This window comes from Astyanax mexicanus, chromosome 11 (genome assembly GCF_023375975.1).
Source record: "Astyanax mexicanus isolate ESR-SI-001 chromosome 11, AstMex3_surface, whole genome shotgun sequence".
Taxonomy (NCBI): domain Eukaryota; kingdom Metazoa; phylum Chordata; class Actinopteri; order Characiformes; family Acestrorhamphidae; genus Astyanax; species Astyanax mexicanus.
The window spans coordinates 7,228,077-7,250,878 of NC_064418.1; the positions used below are offsets into that span (position 1 = coordinate 7,228,077).

General features: G+C 38.4%; 1 protein-coding gene across 5 annotated transcripts in view; it reads left to right on the forward strand.

Moving 5' to 3' along the window:
- The first annotated feature begins 1,331 nt into the window (after nt 1-1,331).
- lrp1bb (low density lipoprotein receptor-related protein 1Bb) overlaps nt 1,332-22,802 on the forward strand; it is a 503,881-nt gene continuing 482,410 nt past the window's right edge. For 4 of the 5 annotated variants that reach the window (XM_049485229.1, XM_049485230.1, XM_049485231.1 and 1 more), the window contains exon 1: nt 1,335-1,730. In XM_049485229.1, coding sequence (XP_049341186.1) covers nt 1,616-1,730 — 115 coding nt within the window. In that variant the 5' untranslated portion in view covers nt 1,335-1,615. Of the gene's footprint in view, nt 1,731-22,802 lie in introns of all 5 variants that reach the window. The other variant, XR_007441266.1, reaches the window with a different exon arrangement.

Here is a 22,802-nt window from a genome sequence, read left to right on the forward strand (position 1 = left end):
TTTTTTTTTCAGGCAGGACTGGACAGGGCAAGCTTCGCCAGCACTTGCGGTTGTTTATGTAAAACTGTCAATCCGGTTACGGGGCCATAATTTAATTCACTGTTTTGCAAACCATTTAGCGTGAATTAGGGGCACATACTTCTTAATTAATGGAACGATATATACTAAATGACAGCAAGCATGAAGCATAAAATGGCAAAAGTGGTTCAATTTAAAAACACTGGATTTCAATTTAACAACACAAAAAGTGTTGTCTGCCTAACCCACCCCCCCCCCCTCCCTCATTTAGACAAAGCTCAGTATAAGTTACACTTATAAAGCATCCTTTTAGGCACACCCAGGGAAGATTTACAATCACGTTCTACAGGCAGTTATTTTACACTATGGCAGCCAATCGCACAGCATACTCTTAACCAGAAACAACCGCACTCCTGTAGGACTACATAGGACAAACTGGGCATCAGTTTCACACATAAACACACATCAGGATGATTAAGGGTATCCAATCTAACTGAATTTATGTTTTTGGTCTGTGGAAGGAAAACCAGAGTCTTCAAAGAAAACTCACACGGACACAGGGAGAACATGGAAACTCTCCACCCAGATAGGGACTTGAACCAGGGACCCCAGTGCTGGGAGTTGCTTCTGTTAAACCACTTCTCGTTTTAGTTTTCATGGCTTTTGTTTTCATTCTGTTTGACAGAGAGTCTGACAGAAATCTTTTTTTGCTTTTATTCAGGACATAGTTCATAGTTTATGCACCTAAAATCACTTTATCTACCTTTATTGTAGATGCATACTTTAGAGATCTAATCATTTAATCTAATTATTTTCCCAAATAATATATATAAAAAGATTTCCCCTACGTGTTATACTTTTATGTATCTCCTCATGTAACAAAAACATTTATTATTGATTTATTACTGCATTTCATTTCAGAAACAGTGGTGCTAATGTGCACAGTTAGCTGTAAAGCATGGTAAACCGTGGATTAGCTAGATTACGTAGTCATCATGCAAAGTCAAGCACGCGCGCGCCCGCCACTCTCGCTCTGACTACTGCGGTGTTGTCGCCTTGTTCGGCTGCACCCGTTTTCGGGCGGACGCGGCTTGTGCCGCTCTGGGATTGGATAAGTGTGCCCCGCCAGGTGTTGTGTGATTGGCGGGTTTGGGGAAGCGGAGCGTTCTAGAACGTCGGACGGGATGCTGAGTTTGGGCTGGGAGTTTGAACGGGCCAGCCAATGGGTGCGGGGGAGGGCGAGGCTTGTCTGAATACGGGTGGGGAAGGAAAAGAAGGGGCAGTCGTCGTCCGCAGTCTCCCTCTCCCTCTCTCTCTTTCTCTCCCCCTCCTCTCTAATTCTCTCTCTCTCTTTCACTCTCACTCTCTCACTCCCTCTTTCCCTCCCTCTCTCTCTCTCTCTCTCTCAGTCTCTCGCCGGCTGCTCGCGCTGTGTCTCGTGCGCACGCCTGGCGGTGTGAATGCGAGCAGTGGAGGAGGAGGCTGTGGTCCCGCGCATCCGTCTCACCTGTCACCTCTGCTCTGAGCGGCGCGCGGGCAGGGCTGAGCCGGACTCCCGTCACACAAGTGCAGCAGGCAGCGGCCGCTTCGCCCAGCCATGAACGGACTGATGCTGCTGCTGCTGCCGCCGCTCGCGCTGCTCACGCTGGGATTGGGGGATGTATTCTTCTCGCACGCTGAACGCCAGAAAAGCTCCGGCGCGGGGAGAGAAGGTAAGACCGCAGGGTGTCTGCGTGCGGATGCGGGTGCGCGTGCGGGCGCGCGTGTAGGGGGTACTTATCTAGTTCTGTGCTGAAAGAAAAGAGAGAAAAGGAGAACTGAAGGAACGGAGGAAACGGAGGGGATGAGCGAGCTGTATCGCACTTTACCATAACCAGCCAATTTATCACGTATCATCACGTCATTTAGTCTTTGTGATTTATGGAAAGCCTGGTAGATTACCAGTCTATCTACTATCTACCAAACACTGGAGGAGATCCTCACTACTGTTAGAGCTGTTATAGGCTTCAAGAGGTCTGCAGATAATCTAGTCTGGTAGTTATTAGTGGTTGCTGCTAGTAGTGTATACATGCACTTCGTTTTAATGTGCTTTTATTTTGATTATTTAATTATTTAGAAGCAAACGCTCATAGACTCAAAGACACACTGACTTTTTTTTTTTAGCCTATTTTCCACCCAGTTTCAGTTCCAATTTGATTCGAAAAGGCCAACAACCCAAATCCCATTCGAATGAACTCATTGTCCCATTATCACTAACAATGCCCCAACAGAAATACACAATTAAAAGAACGTCTGTTTTAATGCGATTCTCAAAAAAGAGATAATGGAGATTGAACATCTTTCCATATCGAAGCTGTCAGAGTGAATATCAGTAAGATAGAGATGTGCTTCTGCCAGAAAGCTGTACAGAATTCATGTGGCAGTGATTTGCATATTTTACATAACTGAACTATTGTAAGTAAATGCACATCACATTAATTGGTGCTGTCTGTTTACAAATGAAAGCACTTATTATTAAGTTGTTAGGTAAGAACTAAAATTCGTAAGCGAGAATTGCTCAAATGTTTGAAAATAATCAAGATCATTTTTTAATAATATGTTTTAAAGCGAATGACATTTATCACATTTTTATTTGTGTTAATATTTTTGACCAGTCACAACTTTTCTTTCTGGGCAACGATATATAACTGAGATAATTAACATTATTTTATTTTCATAACTATATTTTGCCATTTTTTTATAATATAAGAATATAAAAGTGTAAGTGCACCATACAAAAAAGTTAAAGAGTAAAAAGAGTTTATTTGAAGTCTTTTTTGAGAATATCTATTGGTCCAGTCAATTTTGAAAAAAAAAAAAAAGACTTTTATTTTCTTCGGACAGCGACAGTATTAAAAAAATAAAATTGAATATCCTAAATAAAATAAAACATAAATACAATGTTTTTTAAACAAAGTTGACATCCTGACATTCTGAAAATGATTTGTTATTTCTATATATTCGATAAGAAGTTGATATTGAAGTTTTTATAACATCCCTAGTAAATAATGCAAATTCAAAGGAGAGTAATAAAGACTAGCACATGCCTCCTCTGAGGCACATGAGAACACTTCAGAGCACTAGACTGCTTCTAATGCATCATCTGAAGAAAGTGCAGTTCCCCAGCTCTGATGATGCATCAGCTAACAGGCACCTGTGTTGGTCAGCATCATGCTAGGAGTAATGTGGGGAGGAAATGTTATTAACCCTCCTCTGAGAGAGCAAAACCAATCCTGTTGTGCTCTCTCTCTGACTCTCTGACTCTCTGACAGTCCTCGAGTCATAGTGATAGTGCCTTATTCACTCTGAGATTTTCTCTCACTCCTGGACTTCCTGTCTCAGAGGTAACCTGAAACCTAGATTTTGGTCTAACTGTGGTCTAGTTGCAGTAGCTGTAGACTTCCTCTTGGTCCAGATGCCATTTTTATTTTTTATTTTTTGTACACGAAAGCAGAACCGATGGAATTAAGGCCAGCAAGACTGCCTGAGCTCGGCTGATACGACGAGGCAGCAGGTAGGCATCCGTACCGTGGAGCCTTTAAAATCACATTACGTCTAGGGTACAGCTCTAATGAGACATGAGGAGACATGAATGGCACCTTCATGGAGCTTCAGACGTTTTCAGCTAACGCGCTGAAATCGAAGCCTCTGAGCCACTGGCAAATTAGGCTGCCTCGTTTTCAGCACACATGAGCTTGGAGTTTGCAAAGTAGCAGAATAGCATGTCGAAATCAATACATTCCCCCCTTTTCCTTTTCAATCTCAAAGCTGGTAAGTAAATAATGAAGCCACTTCCCCACGTTTCCTCACAGTTTATTAATTGCCACGGGCTCATTTCCCTCCATTAGTGGTTGGGAAGCCTCCATTCAGCCCCCAAGAGTCACTGAAGACCTTCTTCAGCTGTGAGCTGAACAGTAAAACACCAGCTGATCGTTGTAATGTAATGAATTTGTAACACTATGAAGAGCAGCAATCAGCACACAGTGCAGCATCATTCACTAATCCCCCCAACCCACCACACACTCACCACACACACACACACACACTTACACACATGCACTTTGGCAGAACTATAACTGTATAAAACCGATCAATTCTCAAATGAAATGAAATGAAAGTTGGAGGCTTTATTTTTTTGCATTTGAGCCTTTTATAGTTGGATCCCGCTGCTATTATACTGTCAAAATAAATCACTAAAATGAAAAAAAAAAAGGACTGAACTAAGTGCTAATGCCAAAGTACCCCACCTGGATCTTTTTTATTGCTTAATCAGCGCGTATTCATCCGAAAAAGAAGAAGTGGGGGGGAAAAAAAGTGCCATTTTCGAAAAGCTGCAATATTCATCAACGTCTGAAAATGTCAGACAGCTCTCAGAGCAGAGATTAGCTGAATGGTTCATTCTCCCGCTGAATTCATAGCCTCCATACATCTCCAATGCTTTATAGACCATTAGAAAGCTGCCAGTTTTTCAAGAGCCTCCTCTGTTTTGTCTGTGTTGTAAGTGTTAAAGGCCTATAACGTGTTCAACATAAAAGACATTCGATATCTTCTCTGTTTTATCTTCAGGGTTGTTTGGAGTATATGGAGTATATTTGAATTCGTCCTCTGCCCGATCCATTTAGCGCAGTTCCAATCATTGTTTGCCATCTCGCCCAGTGTATCACAGATCACAGTCACAGCAATGTTCACATTGCTGCTCTGGTCCGATGGAACGACATTATGAGACGTTACGTTATGAAAGCCCGAGAGCCGAGCTCGCGCGAACCGTTGTTTTATTTTATCAAAGCAGCCTTTATCATACTGTCACCCAAGATATCCATCAGCTACAGCAGACGTCGTCGTCTCAAGGTTGCTGGGAACGGATTCTCATTTAAAAAAGTATATAACACTGCCCAGAAAACCAGGTTAAGAGCAATCATTTCATAATGAAATCGTGAAGGTGGCCCCTAGAGTCTAATTAAATGAGATTATATTGAAGCACGCTGCGCTAGCTTATTGTCCTACTGTGACTCGTACCTGTAGTTGGAGCTGAGTCAATAATAGCACAGACCACCAGTCAGGTGTGTAAATAATCCAGCTCTTGTGAAGGGGACATTAACCAAAGTGCTGCATTTCCTATATTGTGCTAAATACATATTGGCATTTCACACTGTGGTCTCGGAAACGCTCCAAATTCTGCGTCCAAAGGATTTCTTTCTGTAGAACCCAATGCATCACAGCTGCTTATTCTCTCTCGCAGAGCCTCTATTTCTTCCATTGGGTTGAATTATAGACTCAAGTTCTCAAGGCAACCCCGAGGCATCATAGTGTACGAGGAATGAAGGTCAGCATATGCCTCCTTCGATGTGGCTGTAGGATACCACTGTCTCTTTTACCAAATCCCAGCTGTGTTCAGTGCACCTCAAAGCAACTCAAAGAAGACAACTCTGGCTTCAACTTAACCATGATATCATGTAGCATAGCAACAAAGGAGCGATGGACCCTGCCGTCTTCTCGCCTCCAGTATGGAGCAGTTGCTGCGCAGTGGATCGAATGTTTGGTGTGATGATAAACTCCTCATTTAGGAAGGCAGTGACAGAATGGATCAAATTACCTCACACATGTAGCAGCAGAGTGACATAATTAGACTGACAGAATGTGGTGTTAGAAGCCCCACAAGTGCTTCGTTGTGCTGGTTTTGAATTGTGCTCTCATGCATATACAGCGAATAACTCACTCGACTGAATTAACACTTACACCACACGGATACGCTCAGCTCTAAATCTACGCTATCTTATGCTCTGGTTATGCTTACTGTTGTGCATTAAAACATTAAGGGTCAGCTTCCTGGAAAGGGGTTTATCCTAGTCATAAACTATATCTTCATTTCAATGGAAAATCTCCATACAAAATGCGGTGAAGTCGAAGACTAGGCTAAATACCTTACTTAAATGCAATAAATAAAGCGTTAAGAAAGGTTGCAGCAAAGCAAATCATGCTTGGAATTGGTATACAGTAAGTAATTTCAATGCAAACGTTCTGTGACATTTATTACAACATAAGCATCACTATACTGAACTATTCTGACACATGTAAAGCAATGCAACCTGGCTGAGGTTTCATTAGGTTATACCAGCAAGGAAAAAAAAGCAAAGAACCAGTAGTGGTTAAATTGTGTATGTATATGTTTTTTAAGGGGACACCATTGAGGAATCTTTAATAAAAGCTTGTTTTATAAAAAGTATATGTGGAAAAAAAGAAAACAATTTAAAATTCTTAACATCTTTTACAGACCTGGAATTTCTTGGTTAATTGATTAATTAATTCTAAAAAAGAAAATATGTAATTGAACAAACCCATCTCCTTAGACAACAGCTTGCCTAATTAAAAGCCAAATTAAACATGGTCAGGTGGTGAAAAGTCTGTGCCTATAAAAGAAAAAAGTGCCATTCTTAGAGGGTCTGTAATGAAATGCTTCAGATTAAAAATAGGGTACTTTTTAATAACTTATTCTTTAAATTATAGCTTTAGACCTTTATCAAAGAAAGACCAGCATATGCTTAGTATAGCTCCCAAAAATACTGCTTTACACTGTGTGAAAGATGCAGAATAAAAAAAAAACTATACAGAATTACTGATTCTACTTGATCTCTGTGTTTCTAGCCATCTGTTTTGTTGTATTCATGTGATTGGTTAAGTCATGTAATCAGTTTTGACATTTTGACAATAAACAATAGACAGTCAAACAGTCCTAAACTGAAGCAGCTCCACACACAAGAAACAACCACAGCTGTTTTTAAAAAAACCTCAGTCTTCATGAATACACAGATAGCGAGTTTTATAACCCACACTCAAGCCTAAAATAGAGTTTTTGTGTGGTCGATTTGGTCGAGATCTATCTATCGAGAAATCTATTTTGTATCAGTATCTATATGCACTGGCAACATATATGGGCTATATGGCAGTTCAGTCTAACAATTCAGTCAACATTAATATTTTACTTCTAGTGATTTGTTCTGTATCTCTCAGCATGTCTAGAAGTGCATGTGTAAAGCGTGTTCCCTTTTAGGCTTGACTCAAAGCACAAATTGCACTTCTTGACTGTAGGGGGAGCCCTCAAGCAAAAAATACCAGTTGTATACTACTTGTAAACAAATCATATTTTATGTGACTGTGAGCTATAAATATTTAATTATGACATAATTTAACAACATGGTAAATGGTGCTTTTGTTATTTTATGATTATTTATAATGATATTTGCCCAGAGGGGAGTTTAGCTTTTTATTTCTTTTAACACAGAAAATCAAAAGAGAGAGAATGAATCTGATCTTTTGACACATCTTTGAGTCTCAGATTACCTTAACTTCATTGTAGCATAATTGTTATATAAACTAAAACCAAAACTGTGCATACACTGTATTTTTCGCTCTATAAGGTGCACTGTTTTATAAGGCGCATTATCAATGAACGTCTATTTCCTGGTCTATTTTTATACATAAGGCATACTGGATTTTAAGAGACACTATAAGGAACTTCTAATTCAGCAGGTCTCGCCGCTGGGTGGTGGTGGAGGGGTGGGTAGCAAACTAAGTTTTATTTACTAAGCTAAGCAAAGTAAATAAAACTGTGATAAAAAAGACTTTCTTTTAAAGTCTCAGAATGTTAATCCACATAGATTTATCTCCTAAAAACTGTTTATTTGAGTAAAGTGCTTCCGTTTGTTTACAGTAAGCTCAGATTCTTGAATTTCTCCAGCACTGGGGCTGAAGTAGCATTAGCCTTAGCGGCTAATCACTAGCGCAACAGCGCTAAGTAATCCTAGAGTCAGATATACTCCCCTCTGAATGACAAAAGAGCTAGCGCAGTTAGCAGCTAACGCTTATACTGCTCCAGCAATACTAGCCGGTGTTAACAGCAGGCTACAGGCCGATAATACTCACCTTTATATATATATTTACAACCAGTTTTAGTCTGTACATTCATAACCTGAATACACCTATACATAGCTACAATATACTCAACAACTTACTGTACATTTGTAATATACATATTTATATTTTTGCTAAGCACTTCTGGATGAATGCAAACTGCATTTCGTTGCTCTGTACTTGCGACATGTACAATGACAATAAAGTTGAATTCTGTTCTATTCTATTCTATTCTATTCTAAATAGCGGTTAGTGACTAATGCTAATGCTACTCCAGCCCCAGTGCTGGAGAACTAAACTGAAACTCCTATATAATGCTGCACTTCAGAGGAGTGGCTTTACTGCTCTTTAATACCTGACCGGTAAAATTTTGTACATAAGATTAAAAGGCACACTGGCAAATTTTAAGAAGATTAAAAGATTTTAAATGTGCCTTATAGTGTTAAAAAAATATGGTTTGTTTATTTAGTTCAGCCTGAGTAGAGACCATTCCTGTGTAACTGGAGGGAACCTCCCCTTCTGGAAAATGCCTTAAAAACTTAATCCTTCCCGAAAACTCCCCAGGTAGTGACATCCGATCAACCACACTTTCTTAAAAAAGTAAATACTGTGAGCAAGTCCCTGAAGAAAGGGGAGATATCAGTGTGCTTGTATAACATTTGCTGAGTGCAGGAAACTGACCTGCTCTTTCAGGTCTCCTTTTATTTTCATAGCTGCTTTGCATCAACGTCTAAAACGTCTCACTTCTAGAAGTGCTGGCTTTTTATACCCGTCACATGGAACCCATTCACAGACACTTTTTGGACTGCACTCAGACTCGTATGCCTCTGCTTTCAGGTGTTGCAGACCTGCCAAGCACATAACTGGCCGAGTGGTCTCAGCCTCCCCCCTGACAATTAGAAAAGGAACAGCTTTATGGAGGAGGCGATGATCCTTATCCTTTCAAGACGCCCCAGAAAACAGACTCTATATGTAATGCTGTGTAAGAGCTGAATGCTGACACAAGGTGAATATGAATGATGGAGAAAGATGACGTAGTGGAGGACAGACACTCTGGCTTCTGCTAGGAGCAGCACCCTTGCCTCAGGAAGCCATTCATCTAACACCTCTGTGGCAGTCTTCATTGTTTTTGTTTGGTGTGCTGTTGCACGGCTCATTTGGCCCAATTGAAGTTCGGTTGCAGCTACCCACGGGTTCTGTTCGAGTCATTAAAGGCCCTGACCTTTAATGGATGGACAGATTGAGACTTGAGTTCTGCAGCTGGTCCTGTGAAGCACTTTAGATCTATTGGACTACACTCTAAGCAAAAAGTAGCTATGTATAGGAATAGTTCTTGTTAAGATGTGGACTGATCAGTGTTTTTTGGAATCATCCACTTTAAAAACCTTTGGAACATTCAGAACTACACTGTGTTCGGCTGCTTATCCAGCTCTAAAAAAACTCTAAAAACTTTATTTGTATATTTAGCTTTCCAGACGTATGCTTCTGCAGGTTGGTGGTATGCATAGTTTTCTAAAATTTGTGTAGATATAGCCAATTGTTAGCTGTGCTGTTTTCTGTGCTAACAGCTACCTTTTGTAAGGGCTGAAAGATGCACTTTCAAGAGGGGTATTCTGTTATGGTGGCCTTTTTCCCTCATGTTAGTTTTACACATTCTACACATATGAATTTGATTCAAGCGTATCAGTAACTGTCTGCCAGCGTTGTAGTTCCATCTAGAGTTTTTAAACAAGCAATTGAGGTTCTTTTGACCAAGGAACATTTATAACAAGCCTTGCTCAGAGATTCTTAACTCCTGAATACAGTATCTTATGGTTGGCTCTCAGGATTGACTAAATTAGACGAATATCAGCTAATACATAGCCGATCTTTCTTTCCATCTCTATACAAAAAAAATGCCAGTGTTAGATCAACTCTTTTAGTGTTAAATCAACATTGTGTGTGTTAAATTGAAAGGTTGCAGTTAAGGCTGTAAGATAATCATAAAATTATATTTGTATCGTTATTGTGATATTGGTTTACATATCACAAACCTGTCAGCCATAACATTGTTATAACTAGAACCAAACTTTTAGTACCTGCATGTAGAAACCAAGAGATTAAGCAAGGTATTGAGGAAGAGGAGCATTAATCAGTTTATCTAGCATAAATCTCTTTAAATAATTTATCGCATGTCACATATCAAAATATTGAGATACCCAAGTGCACGCCTACTCCCAATGTTAATTTTGACACTAAATGTTTACTATGTAGTTCTTTCTAGTAGTGCCAGTGAAATCTTTGTGTCGTATATAATAGAACCATCTACGAAAGGTACATTGACTTGTCATGTTGCTTCAATATAGAACAATTGCCTTTTTCTAACAATCCCCTTGAAGCAGCAGCATTCTCCTTTTGTTTTAAAAGAGTGTACCTGAACCTGAAAAGATCAGTGTTTCCGCAGTGTCTTGCTGGAGTCATCCTCTGCCTGACCTAATGGGGGAGGAGGTCCTGTGGTTTTATTGTGTGCCACAGGGTTTTTCATCGTGCCTTAGCAATCACAAGCGAGCGAGGAGATCGATGTGGTGACATTTGGTCAAATGCCTCCGATGCTTACTTTGCCCACATGACAATGGTCAATACTACAGCAAAAGACATTTGAATGCGTTTTTTTTCTCCCTCCAAAATGAGATGGCATTCCCAGATAGGATGTTATCACCTGAAGTTGTATGAAAACCTATTCATTGGATTTGGATGACTTTGCACAGTTTTGCGAACTCTGCGATTTCATCAGCAGGGAGGCCTGGCGTGCAGCATAGAGGCCTGATATTGGAAAGTGACCCTGATGAATTAGTCTAAGGCTTGGGGGAGGAGACCTGTGTTGGGCTAGACAATCAGTTTTTTGTGGCTTTTTGCAGTTGAATTACTCAAAAGACTGGATTTAAGAGTTTAAAAGTTTTAACATAAATTCCAAGTAATTTCCAAGTATAAAGGAAACTACAGGGGTTGGACAATAAAACTGAAACACCTGGTTTTTAAACCACAATAATTTATTGTGCCGATGGAAAGTTCTGGTGGAAACAGGAGAGTTGAGGTGCACATTGAATTCTGCCTTGATTTGGGCAGATGTGGTTTTAATTTTTTGGATACAATCCATGTTAGCACCCGAACATCCCTTTCAGACAGCTTACTCTTACAGCGTCCACAGTTAATCCTGTTGGATGTGGTTGGTCCTACTTGGTGGTATGCTGACATTACCCTGGATACCGTGGCTCTTGATACATCACAAAGACTTGCTGTCTTGGTCACAGATGTGCCAGCAAGACGTGCACCAACAATGTGTCCTCTTTTGAACTCCGGTGTGTCACCCATAATGTTGTGTGCATTGCAATATTTTGAGCAAATCTGTGCTTGCCTTTACAATTTTCTCACTGATTTATAACATTATTATGACAATTTGTTTTGTTCAAACAAGTGGAGGGCAACATGAGAATACTTCATATTATAATAAAATTGGTTATTTATTTATATTACATACATACACATTTTCTGTACATATTGTGGATATATTCTATGCTTAAAAACTCTGACCAAGTGTATATTTGATTATTGATCAGTTGGCTCTTCATGTTAAAAATATTTGTGGATGACAAACTTAAAATTACGCATTGTAGATTTATACTAAGCTCATCCAAACGATGAAGAAAAACATATTGAATTATTTAGTAAACAAAAAGGTCTTAAACAAACCAGAATATGTTTTAAATTATACATTGCTTCAAAGTAGCACCCTACTGCTTATATGACAGTTTTGCACATTTTGGCTGTATTTTCTGTCAGATTTATGAGGTAGAGTCACCTGGAATTCATGCTTTCAGTTAACAGCTGTGCTGAACTCATCAACAGTTAATGCATTCAGTTAACAGCTGTGCTGAACTCATCATTAGTTAATTACTGATCATAAGTTGTAAAGTTGTAAAAAGAGGTAGAGTTGGTATACAGAGAATATTCTTATAAGGAAGACGTAATGATCAAAAACATAATGATGAAACTGGCACTCATCAGGACTGGCTCAGGAAAGGAAGACCAAAAGTTACCTCTGTTGCACAGGATATGTTCTTTAGAGTTACCAGTCTCAGAAACCATAACATTTGATTTAAATTAGCAGCCATTATTATGACCATGTGCCTTAGCCCTAGCTTAGCCCCTAATAATCTAAAATAGATATTAAAGCTATCTTAGTACATTTAAACAAAAGGGCTTTAAATGATTGTTTTATTAAATCATGGAACTATGTTTGTGTATGAGGAAACTGTGAACTTTAAACTGGTAAAGATCCTTTACAACATAAAATGGTATAAACACACTCTATATTACAAATATATTGATTTATTGAACCATTAGTACCATGTTAAACATTTATTTGTATGTTTTACTGTTCTTTAAAAGTTAGAAAAACTTACTTTTTCCTTTTCCACAGTAGGAACCATGTTGGAGGAGATATTGTGGCAGCAGCAAAATATTACAGAATATTACAAAATTGTGTAATAAGTGAAAATAGCCTGAACATTAGCCCTAAAGCTGAGGGGTGAAGTGTGCCTAAGTGTTTGACAGCTTGAATATGTAGTGGGTGCTCACTAAGAGTAGGAACATGATTTAGTTACTGGAAATGTGTGTATGTGTGTGTGTGTGTTTGTGTGTGTGTGTGTGTAGGTCTGTGTAGGTGTGACCATGTTGAACATTGGCTTGCATCATTTGCTCATCTCTTCTGTTTTATCGACCATCTGTCACGGAAAGCATTGCATGAGAATAAATTCCATTATATTTGTTATAAAAGTTCTGGGTTGGGTTTCCCAATAGTGATGAATCTTAAAGATTAATGAGCTACTTTAGGATGGAGGTACAAAAAAAAATTATGCTACCTTTTTTCAACCCAAAAAACCTTTGTAATTGCTGAATTGGAGGTTTCTCTTTGTTCACTGTGGTCCAGAGCTGATCTGACAGAAAGAATCATTTATTTATGACCAAACAGTGGATGAATAATTTGTTAACACTTTTGATCAAACTGTAATACTGCTGTTTACAACTGGACACGGTTTCAAATACGTCTCTATGTGTTTCGCTCAAACATTGTACAGCTTAGAGATTCACAGAATAAGCTTTGCATATTTAGTTTAACACATAATTAAACAAACAGGGGAGTGCAAAAATGTGGGTACCCTGCTCAAAAGTTCACATTCTAAGCAGGGTTAGAAATAATTTGGGTTTTTCAATTTTAGAGTGAAAAACTGAGCAGTGTGTAAGAGTTTGAGCACAATAAGAGATCTGTGCCTTAATATAACCTTTTAAAACACATTTCCACCCAGTTTGTCTAAGCTAGAATGCCCACACACTCACTAGGACCTTTCCAGATCACTTGCAATGTTCCAAACACACTAGGTAGGCTAGGCTACTGCGTCATTTCCAACTGTTACCAACGTAGCCTCACTAGGCTGCCAGTACACTTGGAGGTAAGCGCCAGATTCCCAGCTCTGATACATCAGCCAGCAGATGCCTGTGCAACCAGCATCACAATGGGAGAGAGCATTACCAACAATGCTGTTTATTGTGTTTATTTGTATGTTTGTACAGATATTTAAGAGTGAAGAGTATTTTAGCGAGCAATAACAGACCAGTGCTTCAATAACTGAGACTCCATACACACAGTGTGGACTTTAGTAGGTGAAGGAAAAATATTAATTCCCAAAACGATGATTATTAAAATTTTGTTTTCTTTACAAAGGTATGATTTCTTTTTTATTATGATATTCTACTATCATTATATCAGTGACATTAAATGGTCTTAAAATTACAATATGGATTGTTGCAATAATTTCTGGGACAATATATCGCCCACAACAAATTCCAATCATGACAGACAAATTACTAAATAATTGTAAGTGCAGTTTGAAGTAATCTTTTTTTTAGAGACACTGATCATAAAGTAGCTTAGCTGTGCTAAGAACATTCAAAAACACTATTTAATGTTATTTATAGCATAGCTAGCTACCTTTTGAGCTTAACACAAAAAGAAATGATCATGTTGTGGGGCAGCATGCATCTTATGTCCTCTTATGAACTCTATCTTCCAATGACAAGGACCTGAGTCCTTGACGTTTGATACCTCTATAGACATGCTTTTCTCATGCATTTCTGGACAAGCCACAAGCTCCTCATAGGCATCCTTAATGGTGACAGAAGAGATTTTGCAGGAATATAAATTTGCTTCACCAAATTTACATTGCAGTGCAGTTTTAAGCCGGGATTAATAAAATGATCGTGATACTGTTTTTCTTAGTGGTGAATCACAGTCATTTGGAAGCTGTAATTTTGAAACATTATACTGCATTTTGAATTTAAAATTACTTAAGAAAAACTCTTATATCAGGGCAGATTGACAGGTCTTTCCATATCTTGTGATATCTATGCAAAAGAAAATAGGACCAATACTTTTTACCAGTAAAACTTTAACTAGTAAAACTTTTTAGAGTAAATTTTGTTATCTCAAAATTATTATTCTTTTTTTTTTATTTCTGTTTTTTGCCTAGATGTTTTGTTACATTGTAATTGCAAACCAACAACGCACACCTCTATTGTTATCTTATTTAAGTTCCTTTATTTTTTCGTTTTTTAATTTTTTTTTGCTGGATTTTCATTGAATATCTCATTACTCTATTGGTCATTTTTACATCTCTTGTTCTTCCCATTCACTCTAATTTTTTTTATCCATGCCCTAATACCAGGGCTTTCAAAAATCTTAGTGCAAACCCAGCTTCACATTCTTATTACCTTCATTAGACTGTTCACTAGTGCTCTGCCACGGTAGGACAGCAGGCTACAGGAAGCAGGAAGTCAAATCCACTCATTTATTCAGCTGACGCTGTCGCCATTGCTGTTACTGTCGTAGCCTAAAGTTCCTAATGACCAGACAGGTCAGCTTGCTTTCGGCGAAGGTAACACATAGATGCTCACACATGTCAAGGGGAGGTGAGGGGTGGGTGGGGGGGAATGCCCACCCTGCCTGTACTTTTGTCCCCTCTCACTTTATGCCTGGTGCTAATTTTTCTGACACATAGTTATTTTGCACAGTCGCTGCACTCGGCCGCCTCCAGGCAATGGAGTAGATGAAGCATTCGCGCTGACCACTCTCAACCCCTCCCCTGGCCTGTTGTGAATGTGACACACCTGATTGAAGGTGCTGAATTTAGGCAGAGCTAAATTGTGAGCAAGGTTGACTCACTCAGAAATTAAAAACAGCTTACAGTTTACTGTGCGTGTTTGAAAAAGGGCAGATAATAATGTAGTGAAAAATATTAAAAGTCTTGTTGTCTATAATGAGTGAGTGGCAGGGTGTTGGATGATATGGCCAACGCTAGAGGAAAGACTGCAATGTTAATTAAAACAGAGTTTTTCAACCAGTGGGCCGCGGATGTACTGCAATGGGGCCATAAGCCGAAATAATTTTGTTTTCTATTTTGCAAAGCAAAAATTATAAAAATTATAAGATGTGAAGTTAACTAATAAGATGATAAGAAGTCAATTTATTTGCAAAATAAAACATGTTTAGGTTAAGCTAGTTGATTGGTTTGTTTAATAAATGGACTTATCGTTCAATAAATGGACATAACCTCAATCATTTTAATAATCGTAATATTGTCCATTGTGTTTGCACTTACAAAATGAGGCAAGGTCTTTATGCCAGTCCAATGCAGACCAGCTGGGACAGACCGAGGCCTCACGTCATGGTGCGGGGGGACCTACGTTTCCCCCCACCTCCGCATTTCACAATGTGTATGTATATATACATGTATACATGTATATATAAGTTTACTGTCTTTAAAATGGTGTAATTACTTTATTATGATATTATGTTATTATTATATTAGTGCCATTTAATGGTCTTAAAATGCCAACAATGTCATTTATCGCAATAATTTCTGGTTCAATATATCGTTCGCAAAAAACTGTTATCGTGACAGGCTAAAGTAGCATTGCTGAGTAGCATCAAAGTGCACTCGGAGGAAAGCGCAGCGACTCGGTTCTGATACATCAGCTCACAGACGCCTTGTGCTGATCCACATCACCCTTTGGAGTGATGAGGGGAAAAACACCATTTACCCACCCTGTGCGAGCAAGGCCAATTGTGCTCTCTCTCTGTCTCAAGGCTCCGGCAGCTGATGGCAAGCTGCATGATCGGGATTTCGAACCAGCAATCTCCCGATCATGACTGATGGACCACTCGATTTCCATTAACACTAGGCTTCCCAACGTTCACAAGAACAGAAAACTAGGGAACTGATGGTTGTGCTGTATAGAATCACTTGTGGTCGGTCATCAGGTATGTACATGATGATACATTGGGTAGAATGAGGCATTAACCTGTAGTCTGCGTAGCCTTTGGAGAGAGACTGCGTTTCCCATACAGCTCTACACCATGCCTGCTGTTGTGGCGCTGAACCGAAGCCGCCGAGCCAGATTAAAGGGGAACTGTCCCAGCTGCCACCTGGCATACAGCGAGGGCTGAGGGCCTGATGCTGGAATGCTCTTGGAAACCCAAACAGCAGAGTAATTCATCCTCGTATCCACAATCAGAATAAAAGACCCGGGGCGATTAAAAGAGCCTGGCTCATTTGTTTTTTATTTTTTCTTGCGATACCTTTTGATGGAATGAATTAGCCAATGCAATTAATTACAGCCTTCAGTATGTAATCCCATTCACTCACAATTTACATTCAGTCTCTTCTTTTTTATGAAACCGACTGATTTACATGCATTTTTGCATTTCTTTTTTGCTTTGCCGATGGAGCACGTCTGCAACCCGTAGTCTAGCTCTGCGTGGTGCCAAAGGGGGGAGTTGGGGCTTCGGGGTGCTGGGCATAAATCTGAATTATTGTCTCAACACTGATCTTTTTAGATACAGTGACATTGCTGCAAATATCCAGGCTTCCAGGCTGCAGATAGGAGGCTCGGGCTGCTTCTGTGCAGCTGGTATGAATATTTGCTGAAGCCCATCATTCTAAGAGAGTTCACGCTTATTTTTTTTTCTGGTGTGGAAAATTAAACTTTGAATGAATCAGGTTATAAGAGGGTCGAAGAAGTCTGTAATGTAACCTTGATATACAGGGGTTGGACAATGAAACTGAAACACCTGGTTTTAGTCCACAATAATTTATTGTGGTGACGGACAGTTCTGGTGGAAACAGGAGAGTTGAGGGGCACATTGAATTCTGCTGTGATTTGAGCATCCGTGGTTTTATGTTTTTTGGACACAATCCGGGTTAGCACCCGAACATCCCTTTCAGATAGATTCCTCTTACAGGGTCCACAGTTAATCCTGTTGGATGTGATTGGTCCTTCTTGGTGATATGCTGACAATACTCTGGATACCGTGGATCTAGATACATCACTAGTTCATCGCTTGCTGTCTTGGTCAGAGATGCTCCAGCAAGACGTGCACAACACAACAATTTGTCCTTTTTTGAACTCTTTTATGTCACCCATAATGTTGTGTGCATTGCAATATTTGGAGCAAAACTGTGCTCTTACCCTGCTAATTGAATAAACCTTCACACTCTGCTCTTACTGGTACAATAATGTGCAATTAATGAAGATTGGCCACCAGGCTGCTCCAATTTAGCTATGAAACCTAAAATGCCACACTAAAATGACAGTTCAGTTTCAGTTTCATTGTCCAACCACTGTATGTCTTCTACTTCCATTTGTTCTGTCTTATCATATATAATATCGCTGTGTCATTATTGCAATATTGCTTTCTGTGTTTATGGCCGCAGTTCTTTCATATTTTCTGTCTCTTTCATCTAAATAAGTTACCTGCGCCGCTCTGTCACACTTGAGCTCTTTTTGTCAGTGACTCTTTTTGTTCTAATTAGAGATATGCTTGCTTGTTGTTGTTTCTGCCGTCTCCTCGACGGAGGAGTGCATTCACCCTCTCTGCCTCTCTGCCTCGCCTCAGTGCTCTGTAAAAGGAATGGAGATAAAGCACTCAGCCGCCCAACCGCTGCCTGTCACAGGCTTTCACTGCTCCCTGCAAGATAAAGTAGACTCATCGCAAATGCTGTTCAATACGTCACCAAACATTTATATATATATATATATATATATATATATATATATATATATAAAGCATTGTTTCCCTGTAACCATGTTGCACAAGCTATATACTATACAACTAGACTACAGCCATTTGTTTGAGATGGGTGTGGTTGGTTTCAGATTTGTAGTAGCATTTTTCTCCCTATTTCAGACTCATTCAGAGCATAAGAAAGATCAAGTCTGACCTTGATTTTGACATCATCCTTCTAGAAGATAGAAGGCAACATGAAGAACCCTGAGTGGAGCTGTCAGGGCATTTTTGAACCTGTAAAAAATTGAGCAATGCCTTAATATTGAAGGAAAGCCATGCAGGTTGGGTCTTCTTAACCTCAGAAAGCAACCAAACTATTCCAGAGACGGTTCTTCTCTGTGTGGGAGGATGAGGATGGTTTAAATTACAGCTGATTAAATCTAGTTTATCTAGCTTGTGCTGGTGTTTATGAAGAAGAGTAATCAAGCAACACTGTTAGGGGTGTGCCATATCGTATCGTACACGATAATATCGCCAACATTTTTGAATATCGTGAACGATATTATACCCTGAAATATCGTCCCATAACACTCACCCCTAATTATCACATTAGGGTACTACTTTTTTGCTGTTTTAAGCAAAAGAAAAAATCACACATTTCTTGCTTCCTATTAAATATCTACTAGAGACAGATTATATCTGTCCAGTATCACTTATTTTACTTTAATCCTGGATATATGGAGATATTTTTGTTAGTTTTGTTAGTAGTAGTATCATTACATTGTGAATCATTGACCATACCTGTCAAGTTTTAGATTTAAAAATAAGGGATATTTTCCTCTGTCCGCTTAAAGCCGTCCCACCAGCCCAACGAAGGTTCAATATCTCTTACATTTTAAAACAGGTTTACAAAAAATCTAAAATAACCACATGTGAACCACTTACACACTACAAATAGATTATCAGAATCTGAACATGTTGTGGACATTCCTACATATGTCATTCTTTTAATACAGCCAAATTAAAAACCCTTTTCTATATCTTTTTTTTTATTTAAGATTTCATGACTTTTTTGTAATAAATGCACTCTTTTATATGATATATGTTTTATTTATTTAATGGATTTAAAATTGAACAAAGAGTGCACAAATTCTGCTTTTACTAAAAGGACATGGACCAGATATATTCCATCAGTAAAAATTAGTCCTAAGGGGCTACACAATAATTTTTAATTAATACTTCTTACTTTTGATCACTCCACCCCTGATCAGTTCAGTTAATGTCGGTCCTCTCCACATTTCTAGTTAAACTGAGTCACAAGCTGTATTTTTTTTATTTTAAGAGGTTTAATCTGTGTGTTTTATTTCGGAGTATTTTTAAGCAGCTATCAGAAAAATCTCATCACAGTTTCCATGATTAGACTACCGTTACCTTTCTTTTAGAAAAATCGCTGCATGTATGTTTTAAAATCAGCAGCTCCGACTAGCTGCCTGAACTCACAGCGAGGAGGGCGGGGCTTCCCCACACTGACCCTCCTTGCAAGCTGATTGGCTGTTTCTCCTGAAAGGCGAGACTTGCTCCTTGAACCGGCTCCACGATTGGTTAAGAGACACAGAGCGGTCAGTGCCCTGTATCCTCAATAATATATATTTTTCTATCTTAATAAAATACGGGAAATTTACGGGAAAATACTAATACGGGAGGACGGCGGGAAAGAGGAGTAAAATACGGTAGTTTCCCGGCCAAAACGGGAGACTTGACAGGTATGTCATTGACTTCTGTTACAAATATGCTAATATTCCGGATTTTTTTTATATCTCAGTTAGAGGCGTGCAATATCATACCTTATACAATAATAAAATGTAAGTTTTGTTTTGTTGCAGTAGTGTATTTTTTATGTTTTTGTCATATCACCAAGAGTATCGTTATCGCGATAATACTATGAAGTATCGTGATATTATTTTAGGGCCATATCGCCCACCCCTAAACACTGTAGAACATGATAAAGGCGTAGGTTTCGTTAGGATAGAGAAGTGGATGCGACATTCAAAATAGATTCAATCCATTCTTCTTTTCTTTTTTCTTTACTACAGGGAGCTAAGGAGCTTACTAGCTATTTTGTACAATATAAAATGATATCAGAATCATATTAGTTTTAGATTCTAGAAGCTAGTGTCTGTTATTAGCATGATACATATATTTTATATGTTTTAAACAAGAATTCCATGACATGTTATTTTTGTGCTATGTATCATAAGAGCAAAATATTTAGATAGTGATAGACTACAGTGCTAAAATTGAGTTAAGTTGAGTGTAAAATAACAGAAAATAAGAAATAAGATATATTTCTTTGTAGTAGTTTTAAATTAATTTGCAAGCTATTGACAATTAAAATAACACAATGAACACTGGCAAGACAACTTGACTGATTGCTAAGATAAATACAATTTTATTTATATAAAGACTCAAAAATGAATGGTGTGATTTGTTAACATTTAAATATTGAAATTTTAAAACCACACCATTCATTTTCCAGCCCATATCATACATAAACAGTATAAGCAATAAAAGAGAGGCAATCAGAACTGGGCACATTTATTTTATATATTTTTATTTGTTTTATTATATATTAAGGTGGTAATTAAAGTGAAGTAGGTGCAAAAAATAATAAGTTACAATAAATAGTAGCATATGGACGTTGAAATAAAAGTTTGAATTGCAAATGGAATGTGTTCAAAATTTCGTGATGAATGGTCCAATAGAAATGCTAATTTGGAATTAAAACTTTGGCTTTTTCAATTTAGTGTTTTTTTTTTTTTTTTTTAATAAATTGCCCTTTTTGATTTGTTACATTATCTATAAATATCAGCCATAACATTAGCACTCCTGACAAATGAAGCGCAAAAATAGTTGAGAAGAGTCCAGCATCTCCAAAACAGCTGGTTTTATGGGGCAGTTAGTACCTTCCAAAAGTGGATCAAGAAAGGAACCACCTTTCCTGTGGAGCCACCAGCCCATAATAGTCAATATACAGTATCTCAGAACCCAATCCTAACATAGTGGTCTTGTACTTAAGGGAGAAACGAGTCTAATTCTTTTTCAGATGTATACGTATTATTATTATTATTATTATTATTATTATTATTATTATTATTATTATTATTATTATTATTACTATTATTATTATTATTATTATTATTATTATTATTACTATTATTATTATTATTATTCAGTCTGTGTTATAATTCTATTTTTTTATCACCCAGATTAATTACCACAGCTGTACAGCTGTGTAAGAGTAGCTTTGCCCTATTTACTGATATCCCCAGCAAACTCCAGCTAACCTTGAAAGTGCGTAGGACAAAAAAAAAGGATTTTGAGATGTTCCCCAGCGGACACTACACCTATGTGTTTATGAGAAAGCCGCAACCCTGCCTGGGTGGAAAACACGGCGTCTGATTTGATTGGTTCGGCCTGTTGATTCTAGCATTTTTGCCCTGAAGTTGTCCTATTTACCGATAATAAATCAGTCGCACGCAGAGACCGACTGTTGTGGCCCTCGCAAATAGAGGGACGGTGGGATCCCAGAGGCTGGGTGAGGGAAAGGTTAATACATCCAACACTTTGTTTTAAACTCAGTTTGACGCTGTGTGCGCATGCTGCCTTTTCTTCATTTAGCTCCCAGAGTCCACGGGGACAGTTGTTGTTTTCCATTCCTTTCTGTCATTTGTTTCTCTTTTTCCTTAAAGGCAATTAATTTCTTTGAAGCAATAGAATCAAAGACTTCTGTCATAAGAAGTGAGCAGGAGTGAAGGAGACTGGTTGTGTGGTTGTATTTGGTATGTGTGTGTGTGTGTGGGATTGAGGGTACTGTGTATTTCTCATGCACCCAGCAGAACTAGCTAGCATCTCTCCAGTAGGTGATTAATAGGGGTGTCACGATTTCGATATTTCATCGAAATCGATCGAAATTATGTCATGATCTCGAGCATCGAATCCAAAAACCGCAAATGGTGCAGCACGCTGTAGCTCAAAGAGCAGCCCTTTCTCCAGAGAATGTGGACATTCTCATCTTCTTAAAGAAAAAAATTTAAATATAAAAATAACAGTTGTTTTGTCTAGCCTCAAATATGTTAATAGTTTTGGTATCTTAAGGAGCATCTTTCTCTCAGATAAAGTTGATAATATATCTTTATTAAAGAAAGGTAACTTGTGATTCTCATGGACCAAAAAAGTCTTAAAGTCTTATTTTTCTTGTTTAACTGTTATAGTAGGATGGAGTTCACCCACTGTGCAAAAGGACACTGGGCCAGATCCGTTTTGAATTGTGCCGGATCCGGGCCAGATCAGTTTTGCTATCTGGGCAGTTTGTTAAGGCTCTAATTGTTCTATTATTTTTTACATGACTGTTCCTGTATTTGTTATATTATTTATTGTGTTATGTGCACACTGCTGCTACCAAAAAAAGCCTTCCAGCCTTGGCATTACAAATATATCTTAATTCAATTATTTAAATTTGACCATAAGTGCCAAATGGGGTGTATTACAGACCACTTTGCATCACTTATATCAAGCCCACCATTTGAAATAAGATATTGTAAATTTGATGAATCAAACCAATGAATGACCATAGACTAATCTAAAACTGGCATAGGCCTCTCTGCTGTAAAAAAAAAAGAAAAAAGAAAATCGAGAATCGAATCGAATCGTGACCCTAAAATGGGAAATAAAATCG